At 39.5% G+C, this 22618-nt stretch overlaps 1 protein-coding gene across 8 annotated transcripts in view; it reads left to right on the plus strand.

Annotated features, from left to right (window-relative positions):
- Nucleotides 1–22618, plus strand: part of TACC1 (transforming acidic coiled-coil containing protein 1) — a 118695-nt gene that overhangs the window by 72582 nt on the left and 23495 nt on the right. For 3 of the 8 annotated variants that reach the window (XM_055334877.1, XM_055334880.1, XM_055334878.1), the window contains 3 exons: nucleotides 14611–15712; nucleotides 19303–19363; nucleotides 21438–21645. In XM_055334877.1, the coding sequence (XP_055190852.1) occupies nucleotides 14611–15712; nucleotides 19303–19363; nucleotides 21438–21645 (1371 nt within the window). The remainder of the gene's footprint in view (nucleotides 1–14610; nucleotides 15713–19302; nucleotides 19364–21437; nucleotides 21646–22618) is intronic. The other 5 variants (XM_055334881.1, XM_055334879.1, XM_055334884.1 and 2 more) reach the window with 3 other exon arrangements.

Consider the following 22618-nt stretch of genomic DNA (forward strand, 5'->3'; position numbering starts at 1 on the left):
CTGAGGCCTCAGTGGTTGTCAGGGGAATGTGAGCTTTGTAGCCTGTACCCTGAGGTTCTTTCTACCTAGCATTCCTGGAAAAGTCCTGCTGGTGCTGTTGTCTTGCCCCTGGGTAATACATCATGTCGACTTCTCCACTTTAAGGCCCGTGCTCTTGACCAAGTGACTGAGAATGTACATATATAAAATATATTTAAGCTTTGGGGTAATCAGAGGGACTGGGAATTCAGAGACATGAAATCGGGAAAAAAACAAAAAACCTCGAATTTTGGACACTTGCCTAAATGCTAATATGTACCTTATTAACAGTCTCCTCAAGTCGGATCACTTTAGCAGGAAGGGGTGGCACAAGTGCCAGAATCACGCTCATTTCCCTCCTGAAGCCCTGATTCACACACAGGAGAGTAGGGGGTGGGAGGGCAAGACCAAGCCATCCATACATTTGAGTGAGGAGAGCTCTTCAAAGGGAAGGGGTCAAATGAAGAACAAATGTTAATCCCTCACAGCTGTTGGTTTAGAGCTGCACAGCTTTACCACGACTTATATGTACCTTTTCTGTACATAAAAGATATCAGTTGAAAAGAGTCCTTTATTTGTCTGACATGCGCCCAGCAGTGGGCACTGATAGAGTGTCAGCTCTGCTTTGGGGGCTTGGGCGTAAGGCCCTTACAGAGCTGAGTTTGGAGGAGGCTAGCTGGCCTCTGTTTCCCAGGCTTCTTGGCCTCCTTGGCTTCTCCAGAAGTTTTAGCAGCAAATAGATAGTTTTAATAAGGGAGTATGTCAAGGAGGTCTTGGAAGAAGTCAAATGTTAAAAACTAGCATTGAAAAAATCTTCCCCTCCCTAGACAAGAACAAAGCCAAAAGCCTTTTGAACTTGATGATTGTCCTGCCTCTAGGATGGTTCCTGTGCTGTGCTATATCTGTTGTAGGAGAGAGGAGTGATGTCATTTTTTCACCTTTTTCTGTAAATAGAATTTATCTAGCACATTGTAGGCTTCCTCAAGAGAAATTTAAAATTCCAAATTGATGTGATGGTGAGACCTACCACTTCTCTGAAGTTTGAGTTCCTACACGTGATATACATAAGAGACTATTTAAAGCATTTTCTGAAATACAAGTCTGTGGTAGAGTAGAATATTTTATTAGGAACTGCAGGATGCTGTGCTTGCTCTGAGCTTTTGAGCTATGTCCTTTTTTTCTTTTTAATAGTTTTATTGAGATCTAACTCACATATCATGCAGTTCACCCATTTTAAGGGTCTATAATTCAATGATTTTTTTTAAAGATTTTATTTATTTATTCATGAGAGACACACACACACACACACAGAGAGAGAGAGAGAGAGAGAGAGAGAGAGAGAGGCAGAGACACAGGCAGAGGGCAAAGCAGTCTCCATGCAGGGAGCCTGACGTGGGACTCCATCACGGGTCTCTAGGATCATGCCCTGAGCTAAAGGTGACGCTAAACTGCTGAGCCACCCAGGCTGCCCCAATTCAATGATTTTTAAAAAGATTTTATTTGAGAGAGAGAGAAAGCATGAGCAGGGGGAAGGGGTAGAGGGAGAGGGAGAAGCTGATTCCCCATTGAGCAGGGAGCCCGATGCAGGGTTCCATCCCAGGATCCCAAGATCATGACCTGAGCCAAAGGCAAATACTTAATTGACTGAACCACCAAGGCACTCCTGATTCAATGATTTTTAGTATATTAACAGAACTGTACAACTGTGGCCTTCATCCGATTTTTGGAACATTTTATCACTCCCAAAGAAATTCTGTACCCTTTAGCATTCCTTGGCCATTCCACCCCCTAGTCCTAGGCAACTGATAATCTACTTTGTGTCTCAGTATATTTGCTTATTCTGGACATTTTGTGTAAATAGAACTATACAATCTATAGTTTATTGTGACTGCCTCTGTTCACATCCATATTGTAGCATGTATCGGTACTTCATTCCTTTTTATTGTCAGTAAATACTCCATTACATGAATGTGTCATATTTTGTTCAGTTGATGGGCGTTAGAGTTATTTCCACTTCGGGGCGATTAAGATTCATGCTGCTACGAACATTTCCTGTTCCGGTTTTTCTGTGGATGTATGTTTTCATTTCTCCTGGGTATATACCTATATACCTAGTAGTGTTACTGATGGGTCATAAGGTAACTGTATTTCTAACACTTTGAGGAACTGTCAAACTTTTCCAAAGTGGCTGCACCATTTTACATTCCTACCAAGAGTGTGTGAGGATTTCAATTTCTCCACATCCTTGTCAACACTTGTTACCTGTCTGTTTGATTTTAGCCATCTTAGTAGGTGTGAAGTGGTAGGTATATCCTGGTTTTGATTTGTATTTCCCTAATATCTAACAGTGTTGAGCATCTTTTCATGTATTCATTGGCTATTTGTATATCTTCTTTAGCAAAATGTTTATACAGATTCTTGACCTTTTTTTTTTTTAAAGATTTTATTTATTTATAAAAGAGAGAGAGAGAGAGAGGTAGAGGGAAAAGCAGGTTCCATGCAGGGAGCCCCACATGGGACTCGATCCTGGGTCTCCAGGATCAGGCCTTGGACTGAAGGTGGCGCTAAACCGCTGAGCCACCCAGGTTGCCCTTGGCCTACTTTTTGACTGTGTTGTTTATCTTTTTATATTGAGTTGTAAGAGTACTTTATGTATTCTAGATACAAGTCACCTATTAGATATGTAATTGTAAATAGTTCTTCCTATTCTGGGGGTTGTCTTTTCACTTTTTTTTTAGGGGAGGAGGGAGAGAGAATCTTAAGCAGGCTCCATACCCAAAGCCAAATGATCTCACAACTCTGAGATGATGACCTGAGCTGAAATCAAGAGTTGGATGCCTAACTAACTGAGCTACCCAGGCACCCCTCTTTTCACATTTTTGAGGGCATCATTTGATGTGTAGAAGTTTTTAATTTTGATGATGTTCAATTTTCTACTTTTTCTTTTGTCCTTATGTCATATCCAAGAAGGTTTTGCCTTTTAACCCACCGTCACAAAGATTTATTACCCCTACGTTTTCTTCTAAGAGTTTTATAGTTTGAGCTCTTATACTTAGGTCTGTGATTGATTTTGAGCTAATTTTTGTATGTGTTGTGAGGAAATGGTGCAACTTCTTTCTTTTGCATGTAGATGTCCAGCACCATTCATTGAAAAGAGTGTTTGAATTGATTTTGTACCCTTTTACTGACCTTGTCAAAAGTCACTTGATCATAGATGTTAAGGGTTGGCTTCTGAACTTTTGTTTTATTGATCTGTATGCCTTTCCTTATGTTTATCATATATTCTTGATTATGGTAGCTCTGTACTAAGTTTTGAAATCAGGAAATATGAGTCCTCTAACTTTGTCTTTTTGATTGTTTTAGTTACTCTGGGTTCTTCCCATGTCCTTATAAATTTTAGGATCAGCTTATTAATTTTTTTCAAAAAAGCCAGCTGGTATGTTGATACAGATTGTATTCAATCTGTGGGTAAATTTGGGGAGTACTATCATGGTAACAATGTTAAATTTTCCACTCCATGAATATAGGATGTCTTTCCATTATTAAGATTTTTAATTTCCTCAAATGATGTTCTATAGTTTTTAGAGTACAAGCTTGGCCTTGTTTTGTTACTTTTAAGTATTCTTTTTGATACTATGATAAATGGAATTGTTTTCTTAATTTCTTTTTTGGATTTTTCATTGCATGTATGGAAATACAATTGATTTTTGAATGCTGTGTAGGAATACAGTTGATTTGTGCACACTGATCTTGTATTCTGCAAATTTGCTAAATTTGCTAAATTCATTTGTTATAATAGTTTTTGTTGGTGTATTCCTTAGAACTTTCTATGTACGAGATCATTTCATCTGCAAATAGAGAGTTTTTCCTTTTTCCTTTTTTTTTTTTAAAGATTTTATTTATTTATTCATGACAGACACAGAGAGAGAGAGAGAGGCAGAGACACAGGCAGAGGGAGAAGCAGGCTCCACGCAAGCCCGACATGGGACTTGATCCCGGGTCTTGAGAATCACACCCCGGGCTGAGGATGACACTAAACCGCTAGGCCACCGGGGCTGCCCTACTTTTTCCTTTTCAATCTAGATGCCTTTTATTTCTTTTCCTTGCCTATTGGGCCTGGCTAGGACTTCTAGTACAATTTTGAATAGAAATAGCAAAAGCTGATATTCATGTCTTGTTCTTGACCTTAAGAGGAAAGCATCAGCCTTTTACCATAAAGTATATCATTAGCTGTAGGATTCATAGGTGTCCTTTATCAAGTTGAGGAAGTTCCCTTCTGTGCCTAGTTTGTTGGGTGTTTTAGTCATGAAAGAATTTTGGGTTTTTTCCAATTTTTTCTCCATATATTGAGATGATCATGTGAGTTTTGTCTTCTGTTCTATTGCTGTGGTATATTACCCTAATTGATTTTCAGATGTTACACCAACTTTGCATTCCTTGGATAAATCCCACTGCTCATGATGCATAATCCTTCTTATGTTGGTTGATTCAGTTTGATAGTATTTTGTTGAGGATTTTTGTTTCTCTTTTCAATGTGAGATACTAGTCTATAGTTTCTTTCTTATGAAAGCTTTGGGTTTGATATCAAGGTAATATTGGACTGATGGAATGAGTTGGGAAGCCTTTTCCCCTCATTTCATGTAAGAGTTTGTGAAGAATTGATGCTAATTTTTCTTTAAGTATTTGGTAGAATTCACCAATTTGATACAGTTGTGTGTGTGTGTATGTGTGTGTGTGTGTGTGTGTGTGGTGGGGGGAAGTTTTTAATTTACCATTTCAGTCTCTATCCCTGCTTTAGATCTATTCAGATATTCCATTTCCTCTGAGTCAGATTCAGTAGTTTGTGTCTTTCAAGGAATTTGTTATCTAACTTGTTAACATAATAGTGTCTCATTTTTAAATGGAATTAATAAGCTTTGCTGTGCTTTTTTCACAGGGTTGTTTTGAGGATCAAGTTAGATAATATTTTGAGGATCAAATAAGTGTGAAGTATTTGATTTGTTCTAAGTTCTTAGTTAGAACATAACCTTATTTTACCAATGTCTGCAATTTAGCATTTGTACTGTGTCCCTCCTTTGTAGTTCTGTTTCAAGGGAGTGAGCCCTTGTTACCAAAGGAATATGAACTAAGGTTGGGTTTGAGGGGGGAACTAAAGTGATTTTGAGACCTATTTCTGCCTGTTTCCTGAGGAGTAGCAGAACAAGTAGATCCTACACTGTCAGTATCAGAGGACATCACTGTATCATTAGGAAGTCAGTTGTGGGCTCTGATCCATTCTGCTCTCCCCCAGCACTGAGAACAAATGTTTCCTTTCCTCCTTGAGGAATTGCTGAGCTTGGTCCAGTCACTGATTTCCTAAGCTCTCCTGTAATCCATACCTTAGACACACCTCCTAGCTTGCATCTAAGTCAGTAATAAAGGTTCTCTTAGGGGTGTCTGGGTTGCTCTGTTGGTTAAGTGTTCAACTCTTGATTTTGGCTTGGGTCATGATCTCAGGGTTGTGAGATTGGCCCTGTGTTGCGCTCATGTGCTGGGCGTGGAGCCTGCTTAGGATTCTGTCTTTCCTTGTCCCTCTGCACTTCCCCAAAAGGGTTCTCTTAAAATACAACTTAGCTTTAAAAATAAAAAAAAATTTCATATAATGTTCTAGGAAGTTCTCTTTTGCTGAATATAAAGGTAGAGTCAAAGAAGGAATGACTCCCTTAGAAGAGAAGTTGATGATATAAGAAACTGACTCCTTAAAGTCAGAAGTCTAGCAGCACTGGTGTTTTCTATATACGAACATGTGAGAAAAAAAAAAAAAAAAGAACATGTGAGGTGGCAATTTTATGAGAAGGTAGTAGCTTTTTCTCTCACTGTGTTTCAGTGTGTTCAGCACTTGATTGTCCTCTGAAGGGGCTTTGAGTGTGGCTCTTGTTTCCTTAACTGGATTATAAGCCCCATGCACCTATTTTGTGATCTCTTTATGTGGAGCACAGTGTATGCTGCAGGTCATAAGAGGCTGTGCTTGGTTAGTTAGATGATTATCTTAAAAAATATTTTGTGATTTGATTTTAGGGAATGGTGACATTGAATATCTGGTTTGGATCTTTCTGTAGAGTATTTTAGTACTATGGCTTAGAGTCAATTGCTATTACACATTTATAACACTTCACTGTCATTGTTGTGCCTTCCAAGTTTGTGTTACTCTACGTATCTTTTATGTGGCTCTGAATAGCAAAGACCTACATTTTGGGTTTGAGTTTGGAAATCCAGGCCAGTTTCTTTGTAACAGGGATCCTATTCTATAGTTGTGTAGTTTGAGGTTTCCCGATTATGAGATATATTATAACATGGGTGATTATACACTGTGGGATTATCTCCACCAGTGGGGATAGAATAGTCTATCTATTTGCGATGTGTAGCCCAACATGGTCAAATGGATTCTTCATCTCACTTCAGAGCATTCAGAAGCATGACACTGGTGCTTTGTTCCTAGAGATTGTCCCTTTGCTTCCTGACTCTCAGATGCCCACCCCTCAGTCGATATGACAACATAATCAATATATTTGTATCACACCATAGCGTTGAATCCCCACTCTGAACCCTTTCTTCCTTAGCTTAAGATCCCACTTGGGGTTTCCCATGAATGAAGAGAAATTAGATGAACGAAGATAGTTCTGGAATTAATTAAGTGACTATCTAGCATGGGTAAGCCATGGCCTGCCTGTGCTCCAAACTAAGTCCATCTGCTTCCTGTCTCTCCCTTCACCTCCCCTCATGTATATGGTTAACCATTCTGAGCCATGATTTCTTCATCTGTGAAATGGGATTAAAAAAAAATCTCACAGGGTTGTTGTAAGGATTAAATAGTGTAATATATCTAGAATATCAAGCAGTTGCATTAATACTGTACTTAAGAAAAAAATTTTCTGGAGTGAGACACTTCAAAAATAACCTTTTACAATGAATTCCACTCCTCTGTCTTGGGAGGAGAAGGCAACAGGGAGCTGGTTGGCCTTGGAAATAGGAATCCTGTGGTGAAATGGAGACAAAAGAGAAATAAAGGGGTAAAGGGGTATTAAGTTTGGGTGAGAAGAGATTTTTGTGCTTCTTAAGGATTCTAGGCCTCAGAATATAAGTTTTATGTCTTTATATGTTTAAATTGAATAACCATGTAACTTTTTTTCAAGCACTGTTCTTCCCCTTTCTTTTTACATGTAATGTGTCTTAGAGATCCAGTCCTGTTAGCACATACAGATGTAGTCTATGGTTTAACACCCGTACAATATCCGGTGTAAGTTTGCATGCCTAGTGATTTTTCAGTCCTCTGTGATGCTTTATAATTGCCCCAAAATAGTGTGTAGGAACCAACAGTTCAGTCAACATCCTCATCCTTGTATATGTGTGTATGGTCCTCTTTGTGCACATAATTAAGATAAATTCCTAACAGTCATGTTGATGAATTAAGAATCTGTTCATTTTGGATTCTGATAGGTAATACTAAGTACTCTGAAAGATCCCACAATATACTCTCCTTCAGAATATATGAGAGTGCCTCCTGGCCCTCTTACCTGGCAACTATTAATGGGTATCATCAATATTTTAAGTTTTACAAATCTGATAGGTTAAAAATGGTATCCTGTTTATTTATTGTGTGAGAGTGAGCTTATTTTTCAATAATGTTTTGGCCATTAAAAAAAATAGCTTGCTTGCTTTTGGCCTTTATCATATAGAACTTACTCTTATTTCCACTATTCAGTGAAAAGCACCAGGGGTGTTTTTTTTTTTTTTTTTTTTTTTTTTTTGTTTTAATTGGGAATGGGGAGGAGGATTTATGGTCTGGTTGCTCACTAAAGTTGTTACTGCCTCTAATTCGTAGATTCCTTAAGACAGGAGATTGTGTCTGTGTGTTCTCTTTAATTCTTCTTTTGATTGTATGAGTTTTTGTTTGTAAAATGCTCAGTCACGGTGCCTGACACTGTAGTCAGTACTGCTTCCTCCTTTTTCTTCCCTCTCATTGTTCCCTTACATTATACCAGGCCTTGTGGGTGGCCTCTTATCTGGTGTCTACCAGGGCCTCACAACACCTGACCTCCCAATGGGGCCAGACCAGGCCCAGGCTCATCATGCAGGCCAGCAGTTTGTATTCTCCTTCAGATTAATGTTCTCTAAATATCCAGCAGAGTTCCATGTAAGTCTACAGACTTAGGCCGAAGTTTGGCCATCTTTTTTTTTTTTTTTTTTTTTTTTTTAAGATTTTACTTATTTATTTAAGAGACAGAGCATGAGTGGTGGAATGGAGGGAAAGAGGTAGGGAGATGCAGAAGCAGACTCCTTGCCCAGTAGGGATCCCAGCCCAGTGAGGGACTTGATCCCAGGACCCCAGGATCAAGACTTGAGCTGAAGGGAGATGCCCAACCGACTGAGCCACCTAGGCACCCTGGCCATCCTTTGACCATATGCTGTGCTCTGCACAACAAAACCTGAACCACCATTCAGAGAAGGAAAATATTTACACCATTTTGTCCTGGGGTTTGATTGTCTTCCTGGAGTAGTCCAGTATCCTTTCCTGCCACACCTGTGTACTGGCGAGACATTTCCCCCACCACTCCCACTTGATATTTTGAGTCCCTTCAGTCCAGTCTTGATGTCAACAGGTGGCTGAAGTGTGTTTAAACAAAACCTATTTAAATTTATGTTTTAGTGATGTTCCCTCTCAAAGATTTAGTCCACACTTAAAAGTGCTTAAAATAGCACTTGCAGCACATCCCTCTTGAACATTCTCAGAGGTGACAAGCTTAGATGTCTTAGATGTTAAGATTTTTTTCCCCAAGGTAGCTGAAGAGTTTTTAAACCTCAGTATAGTGATTGAAGGGGAATTAACCATAAAGTATGAGAGGAGCCCTTTTGAGGACCTTAAAAGTGGTCCAGAAAGACAGTCTTCAAGAGCAGTGATTGCTAAATGCCAGGCTAGGAAAGAAGGCTTTGGATTTTCTCGGCTAGAGAATGGTAATTTTTTACCATTCTGACATAATTTTTCTTTGAGTTTCAGGGGCTTTGTGGGTCCTCTGAAAATTTATCTGTGAACCCTTCCTGAATTACTATAAAGGTTATTCATTTTCATATATTGGTTCTCAGATTCATATATTGGTTCTCTAAGGCCTTAGAGTCAGAGCCTGTATCTTCAGCTTGGATGTGAGAGACTGGATTTTGAGGTTAGAAAGAGGCCAGTATGTATGTCTGTATGATACAGGAGGCCTGTTCAAATTTTGGCAGCTTTCTTACTTTACACATCAGGTATTTGGGAAGGCGTAAAGAGGATCTTCTGTAGCTAAAGGAGAGGAACTGATGGACAGATCTAAAAGGAGCTTCTAGACAATTTTTCACCAAAAGGCAAGCATATTTGAGAATAATGCCAAATCGAAGTGTTAATATGCATTGTTTTCCAAATGGTTCTGTCTCTCTCTTAAATGAGATTATATGCATGAAAGCAGCTAGCCAGGTTCTCCATGTATATTATTAGCTGAATACGCTTCTTAGCTTCAAAAATACTTTGTGTTAATAGCATAGCCCCCACCCCCCACCCCCCTTTTGAGGCTTCTAAGATTTTTTGGAAACATGTCTTCTAACTCCGTATATCTTTAGCATACTGGAGTGCAAATCACAGTGTCTGGAGACTCTTACCTCAGTCTTCAAAGTTTTGGTATTCTGTGCCTCTTTTTTTGAAACTATTATAAAATAGAGGGAAAATATTTTTACATTAGAATACCCTATGTCCTACCTGAATAAGCATAAAAAGCATCTATGTTTTAAAGCACACCTGGGTAATTCACACAGCCTTTTAGATTCAGGAGAGGCTGATAATTGAACGGAAGAGTTTTGTTAACAGCAACAAATGTGACAGAAGTGGAAATGTTGGTCTATTTTTGGATTTCCTCTGTGTTTGCTTTGAATTTATCTACTGATCTAATCTCTAACCGTCTGTGTTCAGGAAGCCGCCAGGCAATGCTGTGCTTGTCAGAATCGTCCAGACTCCTCAAACTCATTTCAGGGAGAGAGCATTTCAGCACCCTGGAGGAAGATTTTTAAGGAATACAGGATTTTTGTAAAAATAAAAGGATGACTAGAGGTAGGGCACTTACATAACCGTGTTTTCAGATGAAAAGCAAGCATTGACAGCTGTGGCTAGGACTCTTCAGTGATGGAAGCTGAGAACGGAGCTTGTTGAGAAGGGCATTGTGCTTTGTTTGCTCTGTGGAACTTGAAGTTTAGGTTTTGTTTTAAGGCAGCACTCCGTATGTAGGCACAGCTGGTACTGGGATACTTGGCAGATTCAGATTCAGTAAGATTCAAATCTTATTCAGACATACCATATTGAGTTTTGTGGTTTGTTTTCTTCTTTTACATTCTCACAATTCCCAACACTGGTTTAAGTCCATGAGCAATGTTCTCCCACCCACTCTGTCTCACCTGGCAGTACCTTCTAGTGGGGACTAAAGATGCTAGTCCTAGGTGAGGTCCTCAGTGGCTAGGTGCATAGCTGGGCATGTTAATTTGCCTGGCACCTGTGTGGTGTCTTCTTGGCAGTGCTCCTCCAGCTGTCTGCTCAGGCTGAATTCAGATGAGGGGCATTTGTTTTCCTGTCCCATTCTACTAGTGGGTGACATGCTTTATGATGCAGCCCATAAAGCTCCTTGATCCCTAGAGCAGGAGGGAGTAGGGGAGCTGTGCCAGGCGGGCGTTAGAACTTCTGTCTTAACACTGAGATCCTGCTCCTCTGCCATTCCTCCTTCTCCAGCTTTCAGGTGGCCTGCCCTGTCCCCTCACACTGAAGATGCTCCACCTCTGGCAACCACTAATCTGCTCTATCTATGAGCTTGGTTTTTTCTTGGAATTTTATTTTAAACTGGATTAATCATTTTTAGGTACACTTTTTTAAAAATAAAAGATACTATAAATCAGATTTAAAATATGCTGAGGCTCAATGATGAAAGTATAAAATAGAGATAACTTATAATTCTGTAGTATTCCATGTGACTTTTAAAGGAATCACATCTACCTCAGTGTCTTTGATTATGTCAAATATTATTTGCACCCCAGATCTCTCTGAGCTACTGCCTACTCAACAAACATCTCTACTTCAAAGGCCCAAACAGCTCTCAGTGTGTCCAAGCCAAACTCCTGGCCCCACTCTGACAGCCTCCAAGCTCTTTTGCTAGTATTTCCTGGGTGTCACTGAATGGTAATATATCTTGTCTTTCCATGAGTTAAATTGTCTTCAATTGATACCTCCTTTGACTTCAGTCCTACAGTCAGCCAAGGACTGAGACTTATCAATTTTATCCCATTTTCTTTCTTAAATATTATATATTTCTCTTACTGTTCATTACCCTAGCCGAAGGCCCCAGAATTTTTACCCCCTTGCAGTATTTCTCCATATTGCATTTGCTCTGTGCTCAGTTATGCCACAGTAGGTTACAGTGAAATGAGGTCATCTAATTATTATTTGTATCACTCGCATAATATACATAGAGCTATTTATTAGAAGACTAAATAGGTCATGGGAAGTGGTTTGATATTATAGTTGTAAAGATTCAAAATATTTATTTTTATTTTTATTTTTTTTAATTTTTATTTATTTATGATAGTCACACACAGAGAGAGAGAGAGAGAGAGAGAGAGGCAGAGACATAGGCAGAGGGAGAAGCAGGCTCCATGCACCGGGAGCCCGACGTGGGATTCGATCCCGGGTCTCTAGGATCGCACCCTGGGCCAAAGGCAGGCACCAAACTGCTGCGCCACCCAGGGATCCCCAAAATATTTTTAAAACAATGGGATTTATGAAATTGAAAAATACAAAATAACTCAGTTGGAGTTTAAATCAGTGTATTTCACTTGTGTTTGGATTATAGGTTATTGAGAAGAAAACCTTGACTTAAACAAGTTAGTAGTGATGAATGAGAATTTGAAACACTTAGTTGAGTTAAACTGTCCTGGAAGCCTGGAAGAGAAGCAGAAGGAAATTTGTGTTTCAGAGTTGAGTTACTAACAGTATCTAACAATTTGTCTAATTTCTTAATTTTGCAGATTTAAAATTTATAGAAAGTATGTAAAGTGGTTCTTCATGAGTTTGAAACTTTGCACGGAAAATATAATATTGCAGTATTTAACAGCATCATTTAAAAAATTCTCAGGTGCCTTTGTGGCTATCTCTGTTGACTATTCACTGTTTCAAGGGAAATTTCTTGTTTTATATGTTCTCAGATTCTCCAACACCAACTTGGCATCAATAGTTCAGTTAATTCTGACTAACCATAGTTTCCATGGGCCCCACAAATTAAGTGCTTATTTCCACAAGACTCTGAGCCTCCCTTCCCACCAACTTCATTCAAATGCCAGTTGCATATACAATGCAACAGTACAATTTCAGTACTTCCGACCAACTGGCTGTAAATGTGCAGGTTGCTACAGCCCTCCTCTTCAGATTTGGTAATTTGTTTAGATGATTCTCAGAACTCAGGGTACAAAGGACAAAGTGGGGTGAAGGTGCAGAGCATCTCTGCCCTCTCCTCTCTGGGTATACCACCTCTCCAGCACTTTGAGGAGGTCAGCAACCTGTAAGCTTCCCAGGCCCTGTTGTTTAGGAGTTTTTATGTAGGTTTTATTACATGGGCATGGTTGATAAATCATTGGCTATTGGTGATTAGACTTCACTTCCCGTTTCTTTCCTCCCCTGAGGTGAGGGTAAGGTGGGGCTGAAAGTTCCAATCCCAGCATCCTGGCTTGGCCTTTCCAGTGACCAGCTCTCATCCTGAAGCTACCTAGGGGAAGAGAGAATCCGAAGCAGGCTCCATGCCCACCACCGAGCCCAGTGTGATGAGGGGCACCATCTCATGACCCTGAGATCATGACCTGAGCCAAAGTCAGGAGTCCAATGCGTACCCCGCTGAGCCATACAGGCACCCCTTTCTATTTTTAAGAAGACATTCTTTTGAAATATGTTAAAGCAAATCCAAGATATCATGTGTTGAGAGCTTTTTAAAGAGTACCGTATTTGGGGATCCTTGGGTGGCTCAGTGGTTTAGCACCTGCCTTCGGCCCAGGACGTGATCCTGGAGTCCCGGGATCGAGTCCCACATTGGGCTCCCTGCATGGAGCCTGCTTCTCCCTCTGCCTGGGTCTCTGTCTTTCTCTCTCTTTCCGTGTCTCTCATGAATAAATAAATAAAATCTTTTTTAAAAAACTATAGTATTAATAACAGTTAAATGTACATTTGAAAACAGAAACAGAACGGACATTGGACATTGGTAGAGTGTCTGAAGCATCTGTGCAGAACAGTTTATAAGGCACTGCCCTAATTCTAGTCATAAAGGAGTCATGCAAAAATATATCCAAGTGCTCTAAAAAACTTTTCTTGTCCTCAGTTTTTTGATCCTGGATGAGGATTAGGGTTAGAGGGCATCACGGAGTTCCTTTTAAAATCCCAAGATACCATGATCATACCAATTTATTTGGTTTTTGCTGCTGTTCTTCTATAGTTCAGGTATATAACTCAGGAAAACACTATCTTAGTTTGTGCTTTAAAGAAATACCCTCATGTACACCTTCCTAATTCCAGCATTTCTTCTAATAAAACCCAAGTTAAAGAGGATCTTCGTTTTTCACAAGTGCTTTGAATACCTGGCCCAGCTCAGTGACAGAGCTAAAGAACAAATAGCTTTATTATTGTATGATTCCTATCTTAGTAAAATAAGGATTATTTGTTTGTTATTGTTGTATGTGTTGTTTTTAAATAGCCTCATTTTTTTTAAGTCTTATTAAATCCAGTTGATTTTTCTTTTTTGAGTAAGCTCTATGCCCAGCTTGACCCTGAGTTGTATGTTCTACCAACTGAGCCAGCGAGGTACCTCAGGACTATTTGTTTTTTAAGCTATTTCTGTATTTGATTTTTCAAATTAGTTTTTTTATTTGTTTTTTTCAGGTTTTTTTAAGTCTACAGAGAAGTTCCTCTGAGCAGGCCATGGCGGGTAGGCCATGGTGGGTTTTTCATTTAATTTTGGTTCAATAATTTAAACATTATTCTAGGGAAGAGGGAATACTAGTTTTTGACATCCAAAGATGAAAATCTGTTTACTAAAAAAAAAAAAAAAAAAAAAAAAAAAAATCTGTTTACTGCATAACATTCAGACCCTGAAGCTGTCAAGAAGTGCCTGGAAACTGTGGTGCCAGTTCTGACCCCTCTACCTACACTGGCAGCATCTCACGTTTTTTCCAAACCAGTTATTTTAACCTAAGGAATTTTAATAATCACATTAATATGCTTTGCAATAGTCTCTCGATCTATTTAGCTCTTTCTTCAATAGCTCTATTTTGTATAATTATTGTTTGTATAACTGATATGAAACGCGTATACAATTTGGGATATGAAAATTTATTTAGAGTGTAGTACTAGCTGTTTCCTTTTAGACTGCTCTGCTGACCTTGCTGAACCTTAATAAAAGCAAAGAGGGAGGAACTTGCTGCTGGTCTATGTGAATTCAGCTAGTAGAGAATATTTACACATGCCAAAAAGATAAGTCTTTAATAGATGGCCTTTGTGTTTTGTTTTAGAATCACAAGAAGTTGATGAACAGCTGGTAGCAGAAGTGGTTGAAAAATGTTCATCTGAAACTTGTTCTAGAACCTCAGAAAATGAGGTAGCACAGCAGGCTGTTGATTCTTACTTGGTCAAGGATTTCAAAGAAGAACCTGAACATGATAGTAGCAGAATTTCGGTAGTGAGGCCATTTTCAATAGAAGCCAAGAATTCCACGGATATCCCAGCAGCTCTAGGCACAAGGGCAGCTTATGGCTGTGTAACTGTGGTCTCGGGGGAGGCTTCGCCCTCTAGCATACCAGAAGCCATCCTGGACAAGGCAATGACAGAAGGCACCATGGGAGTTACACTGGAAACTTCCACAGAAGCTGATCTAAAGGCTGGCAGCTCCTCTCCAGAGCCTGTTCCCAGCAGAAGCAAGCTAAGAAAACCCAAACCCGTCCCTCTGAGGAAGAAGACAATCGGTGAATTCTTAGAAACTGATATTGCCCTAGAGGGCACGCCTCTCCCCCAGGCATCCTATCAATTCTGTCCTGATGAGATGGATGGGAACACAAGTTCTTTGCTAGAAGGTGCCAGGATCCCGAAATCTCCCCCTGATACTAAGGAAACATCAAGCACTCCCAGCAGTGACACCAACGATTCAGGAGTTGAGCTGCTAGAGGAGTCGAGGAATTCACCTCTGAAACTAGAGTTTGATTTCACAGAAGATGTGGAAAATATAGAGTCCAGGAAAGGCCTTCCAAGGAAACTTGGCAGGAAACTGGGTAGCAAACTGCCTCCCAAGGTACAGAAAGATAGCATCAATAAGCCAGTAGGTGCCAAAGGTGTGGACCAGCCTGCAAACCCAGCTGCAGACAGTGCTCCTCCCTCCCAGGCATCTCCTAAGCTGGATCCCAGCCAGTGGGATAGCCCCAACTTCAACCCCTTTGGGGGCCACTCCACTCTGCAGAACTCCCCCCTTCTCTCCTCTAAGGGCTCCTACCACTTTGACGAATCCATGGATCCCTTTAAACCAACTACAACATTAGCAAGCAGTGACTTTTGTTCTCCTGCCGGTAATCATATTAATGAAATCTTAGAATCACCTAAGAAGGCAAAGTCGCGTTTAATAACGTGAGTGACGACGGGGGTGGGTGTTGTGTTCTGTGTACTCTCTGAGTTTGACAGCTGGCTGCTCTTGTCTTGGCCAACTGAAGTTACCCTTGAGGTGCATCAGGGGCAGGCATACAGCTTATAGCTTTATGTGGTAGTCCTCACTATTTTGCTTAACTTTGGTGTACAGTCAGAAATACCAGAGGTTTCCCTTTCAGGTGTCTGCCTTATTTTTGAATCCTCAGTTTATTCAGCTGACCTCTCCTACCTCCACTTGGGTACTTTTCCCCTCTTTAAAAAAAAAAATGTAGGCTAGGTAGAGATTTGATGGTTTTCAGAAATCCTATCTGGGCTGTCAGGAATTACTTTACATACAGAATTCAAGTGTCAGTGCTAGCCACCATCTTCATATTCTCTGGATAAAACAAAAATTCCAAGCCTCCCCATTACCTATCTAGTATTAGTAACATGTGCAAAGTGGTCCGGAAAGGTCTTCTAGAAGTCTTTCACTTAAAACGGAAAGCTGTGATTTTTACTGGGAAACAGACCTATGGCTGAAAGTTGGTAAGAATTCTTTGCCTCCGTGTTTAGCTTCTAGCTCCATCAGTAAGGCAGTAAATTTCCAATAAAAATCAATATTTTAAACAGTCGTATAAATCTAACTAAATTAGTGTTTTGTTGTGTGTTGTCTCCCCCTCCCCGTTTCTGAGACTTCTATAGCCATTTTTGCAAGGTCCTTAGAGTTCTCGGAGTGACCAAGCCATATTCCATGTAAAGTTTCAGTTTAAATTTGTTACAGGGTTACCTTTTCATAGAACTTGTGTTGATGACAATATAGCCCCTTGTGACCCTGTGACGTTTTACTAAAAATGAGATATAAAGAAGGACCAATGACATAGAGGATGGAATGTGAAAAGGGAGGATGAGAAGTACCATTATTTCCAGCCGTCACCATAGATGAGTCAGGAAAATAACAGTCAGCATTACTGTGTCCTGACAGAACAGGCTAGGTGGCATAATGAATTACACTAGGGAGAAAAGTATAAGGAGCAGAAAGTATCAGGACCAAGAAACTTGAGCCATGAGAAACCAGTTCCTCAGCAGCCCCAGAATGTCTAAGGTGAATGAAATGCAAGTAGTAGTTCTTGATCTGTTCTTTGATTATATATGAGCAGTTAAATAGTTGCTAAAAAGTATGACTGGGGGTCCTCAGTGCTCTTCTGTGACTGAGGTTAGTTACCTTTGTCTAGATGGTGCTTCGAGTATGTGTTGGCTCCGTCGTCGCCTTGGTGTTTCATAACGTGGGATGTACGAAATACAGGGTGCTTTTGGCTAGCAAGGCTGATAAGGAGTCATTGGGAGCCTCCCCTTCAGTTGCATGTCGAACCTGTGTAGTCAGGGCAGTCCTGTTAGATAAGATTAAGTCTGGACCAAAAGGAGGGAAGTTTTTCCTACACCTAATTTTAGTAGTAAGAAGTACCCTCTCAAGACCTGCCACCCTCATGTGGTAGCAGTTTCCTCCTGTTCTGTTCTTGGGGAGTGCACTTCTTGATTTAATAATACCTTACAGACTTTTGTAAAAACTCTTATGAAATTAAAACTCTTGTTCTTTCTGTAAGAGAAGAGTGCTCCACCTTTCGTGTAACCATGGGATTTTGTTTAGAAAAATCCGTCTGTTGGCAGGAAGGACTGGAGATATGCATGTGGAAGTAGAATTGAGTGGAAAGTTAGAGGTTCTGTTAGCAGGTTACTTGTGGAACTTTTTAGAAGATGCATATAATTGGCATCTCAAATTCTTCTCTACAGTGGAGACATCATCCTATCTATGATTGGTATTTATGGATCAAATAAGATAAATTATGTAAAATCATTTTAAGTCTCTTAGTGATACACATGTGCAGAAGTTATAAGCAGATCCATTGTCAGCTGTAGTTGTATTCATGCATTGCCTTTAATCTGGATGATGAGACCTTTAAGACTAAATGTTCTCTGTAGAGAAATGTTGGTTTTATATATTTACAAATATTTAGAAGTTCACTTTTCATCTATAAATTTGAATATGAGGCATTTCTGAGTGTTTCTACTTCTCTTTGTTAGAGAGAGGTTCCTGATAATCATTCACTCACCAATGATGACATTCATGAGTATGACATTTTTATTTGTATCCCACCTCATAGAAAGAATTTTGCAGCCTTTACATCTGCCAGACTACAGATAAAATATTCCAGGCTTTACATGATTTTTTTCTCCATCTGTCTGTCTCTTTTCTGTCTCTAATTTTGTTGGTGCATCAGGACTACTGAACAAGTGAAATTTCTCTGTTTTCTGTTGTAAGTACTCCTGCTGTCTCTGTTCATCCCCAGGACCGTTGGCAGTCCTCTCCCCAAACCATCTCTCCATAGCATGTTGGCTTTGTTTCTGAGTTTGACCTGAGGATGATTTTTGCATTTCATTTGCCACTTCATGAGTCAGCTTAGCCTTGCAATTTGTACCTAAAGGAGTGGAGATCAGCCTTCCACCTTAGGTGCAAGAGCTTGCACTCCCCAGCTTGGCACGCCTCATGTGGCACCCTGACAGTGAGCGCTGGCTTGGCCCCAAGATCATCCTGACAGTGGTCTGAGGGACTGCTCTGCTATTGTTAGAAACAATTGACTTTTTTGATGGGATAAGGTTGCTGACTTGGAGAGGGGAGACATTTTAGAGGCAACTCCAGTTTGGTGGTTTGGTGGCAGGGGGGTAGCATTTAGTAAGACCATTAGGGAAAGAACCCAGAAACTAGATAGTGGTCGTGCACATTCTGGTAACTTTATATGATCCTCCCCTCCCCTTACCCTCCTACCCCCCAAGAAGAAGTAAAGGTTATAAACTTATTTATTTTGTCAGAGTGGCTTTTTTACTGGAAATTTTAAGTTCATTAAAACAGAACAGAATCTGAACTAGGCTTTGGGTCATAAATTATGTGCTAGTTAAAAAATAACAGGGAGTTTGAGGTTTCCCCAGTTCCAATCTTTCCACAAATACATGACATTCGTTTTCCATCTTACTGCTTAATAGGAATGATAACCATTTACACAAATATTTTTATTTTTGTACTTTCCATTGACCATAGTTTTTCTCTGTTAGCACACAGGTCTGGAACTGTCTTATCAGACTTATGTGGTTTTTAGTGCAATAAAGAACTTTTTTAAAGAATCTGGTCCAGTGTGGTAATTTTTCTAATGAATATCAAAGCCAGTGAGTAGGGATCAGATGAACTGAATGTCTCTAGGTGATAAGGTACCTCTGCAAGGCTTAGTGGTGTGTCAGCAGAAACTGTCAGAGTCAGAGTACTGGTGTTACACATACCACGGAAACACGTGAGGAGGTCTTCTCAGAGAATGAGCTGAGCTATAGTTCCTTGCCTGCCCTGTCTCCTGGGAGATTCAGAGACATGAAAGGTGTTCCCCTCTCTACTGTGTAGATGTAGAACTTGTGTGGTGCTGTATGCTTTGGCTTCTCTCTGCACACATTGCTTTCTCTGCTCCATCTCATAGCTTGGAAGTTGTTAATGTGATTCCAAAATGGCCTGTTTTTTTTGTTTTGTTTTGTTTTATTTTTGTTCTCCTTTCCAGGAGTGGCTGTAAGGTGAAGAAATATGAAACACAGTCTCTTGCTTTGGAAGGATGTTCTCAGGTGAGTCTGTGCCTGTCACCAGAATGTCTCTTGGACCAGGGGTCCCCAAACTGGAGTTTGTGTGCTCCTGGGAAGGGGGGTATAATGAATAGTTTCCAGCAGGTGTCTGAGTATCTGGCTTTGAGGAAACCAATTTCTTGACCCTCAACTTCCTAAAGTGACCTGAGAAGGCTCCTGAGAAAAGGAGTGCCCACTCATGTTACACTTTTCCCACTTCTTTGAGGTAAAATTTCCTGTCATTCTGAATCTTAATAAGATGCATTTTCACTGGATATGAAATGTCTAGGACACCAAACAAAGGGCAGATTTGAAATATTACTGCATGTTTTAAGAAAGTGATTAACTTTAATAACTGGATAATAAATTTCTTAAGTCAGATGGTTTTCCAATTCATTGCTTTCAGCAAAGTAGGAGAACTTGAGTTATAACCTGATAGACTATTAAAAATTATTTGACCCAATGTTATATGTCAGTTATATCTCAGTTAAAAAATAATGTTTTTAAAAGATTTTTATTTATTTGAGAAAGCACAGGCTAGAGGAGGGACAGAGTGGGACAAACAGACTCACCTCTGAGCAGGGAGCCCGGATGCAGGGCTCCTTCCAGAACCATGAGACTGTGACCTGAGCCTAAGGTCAGGCTGGCCCATGAATTGTTTAACTGGCTGAGCCACTCAGGAGCACTGCCCTCCCAAAGTAACTTTTGATGATAGAATTTTTTGGTACATGACTTGGAAAGGTATTCAAAGAATTAAGAGACATTTCTATTTCTAAAACTTTTTCTCTCTTTCATCAGTTTGTATAAATAGGCTTAAATATCTAAGGCTTCTTCTTGATTGATTATTATAAAAATGAAAAACAGGAATAAAATTCATGTGGATCCTTGTTTCCTTCTAGCAGTAAATATTTGCCCATGACTATGAATTGGAAAACACATACAAAAAAAAACAAAAACCCAGACCCATTTGATTGTGATGAGACCTTTTAAAAAACTTTATTGCAGCATAACTGTGAATACAGAAATACATTAATTAGTTAATAAAATTCATTTTAAGTTTATTTTACACAGTTTGGACCAAAAACTTGGTACAGGGCTGAAGATTAAAAAAAAAAAAGATTTGCCCTCTGATTTATTTTTTCATCTATTACAAATATGTAAAGTATCCAATTTCAAATGCTGCTAAAGCAGGCAACAAATTTCTGCAAGAAATTTACCTTTGATTTGATTCAGGAAAATAACACGTATGACACCGCAAAAGTTTTAAATAATTGGTACAACAAAATATAATTGATACTTCTTTTTAGTAGAAACTTTTGTATGTGATAGTACTTATCAAAAGTTGTAATAATTTTAGGATAAATTGTGCATTAGTTAATTATGATGACTGGTTGTCCAGAAGAAAAAATGTTAATGTTTAAAGATTTACGGTCATAGAAGTTTTTTTTAATTTTTAACTTTTTTTAACTGAGAAAGACGATAGCACTTTAAAAGACTTTAAAAGGATACAGGTGCTTCTTTTTAAAGATAATTTCTTGGTAGAAGCAATGATGCAAATTTCTGACTTAAAACTATTAAAAATGTGTGTTCATGTTGATTTTAAGTAGATGATAGAATATCATCAAATCACTAGAGTAATTAGGTTGAGCTAGGCAATTTTTAAAGTATACTGGATATTATATCTTATGAAGTTTTTTATATTTATGCTGAAAAGTTTTTGGATGTCACCTAAAATACAGTGGGTACATTGATATTTCAAAAGCAATTCATGGGCTATATGAGCAAAATATTTGAAAACCACTGCCTTAGATCACTTAAACTTGTTGCTTATGAATCTAGGCTAGAAAAGGTTAATTTTTCAGACCTCATGTGTGAATAAGAGAAGCGAGGTTCTAGAAAGCATAATATTCCATAATTGAGATACCTCAGCTTCCTCCTTGATTGGTACCAAAATCTATGATTAAGTCTTATCTGACACCCATGTGGAATGGTGGCTGTCTTGCCCCGTTCCTCAGATGTCACTTTCCCCACTGTTGGTCCTCCTAAATGGTAGCATCTGATCTGTTGCATTTCCTAGGATGAAGGAGCAGTGATCTCCCAGATTTCAGACATATCTAATAGGGATGGCCACGCTACCGATGAGGAAAAACTGGCGTCCACTTCATCTGGTCAGAAATCAGCTGGGGCCGAGGTGAAAGGTGAGCCAGAGGAAGACCTGGAGTACTTTGAATGTTCCAATGTTCCCGTGTCTACCATAAATCATGCGTTTTCATCCTCAGAAGCAGGTATGGAAGTATATGTTCATCTTTCTAATGTACATAAGCCTAGAAATGCCTGAAAGCTTAATGCAGGAGGCAGTTTAAAGAGATTAGAGAATTGGGTCACTTGGAGGATAGATGCAGGTTGCTGATCTGTGCTTTGCTTCTTTGCCTAGAGAAGAGATGCAGGAGGGCATCTTCTCAAAATACCAGAGCCATAGGGATGAGTGTGGCAGGATGGAGACACTGACATATGAGGCTGCTTGAATTTTGTGACTTATTTTATGTGACTTCATCTCAAAATATAGTGGCCTGTAGCCATGTTGTGATTGTTGTTCAACTTAGAGAAATAATAATAACACGTATAGTGCCTTACCATGTGCAGGCACAGTGCTAAGTGCTTTACATCTATAAACTGATGACTCCTTGGTCAGTATTATTCCACACCCCCCCCCCCCATTTTTCAGAGAAGGAAGGTGAGACATAGAAGTTGAGTAAGTTAGCCAAGGTCACTTGATTAGCACATGGTAGAACTAGGATCCAAACCTTGGCAGTCTGGTTTTGTGGTCTTTTAAGCACAATGCTAACATGGGAAGAGGTTGCTTTCATGACTAGAATATTATCCATTTTCCTGTTTGTAGACTGAAATCGACAAATACCCTGAAAAATCCTTGATGTTCTACTAAAGACTAACTAGGCTTAACCTATGCTGAAGCTTCTTCCTGTTGAACTTGTAAGAACATTCTAGAGCTGAGGCCCTTGTCCAGGTCCCAAGATATGTCTGTGGCCTTCAACTTGACTTGTGAAATATTTAGAACCATGTTCTTGACTACCTTAAGTATTATTAAAAATTCAGACTTTTCAGCAATGTAATTTGATCTGGGGACTTTTATACTTAAAAATCACAATATGTCATCAAACCAGGGAAGCAGGTGGGAGACCATACTTTGCAAGAGTTCTCCCCTCAGCCTCTCACTGACCACATCTCCTCCCATCTACA

The sequence above is a fragment of the Nyctereutes procyonoides genome, unplaced genomic scaffold (genome assembly GCF_905146905.1).
Source record: "Nyctereutes procyonoides isolate TBG_1078 unplaced genomic scaffold, NYPRO_anot_genome, whole genome shotgun sequence".
Lineage (NCBI taxonomy): Eukaryota > Metazoa > Chordata > Mammalia > Carnivora > Canidae > Nyctereutes > Nyctereutes procyonoides.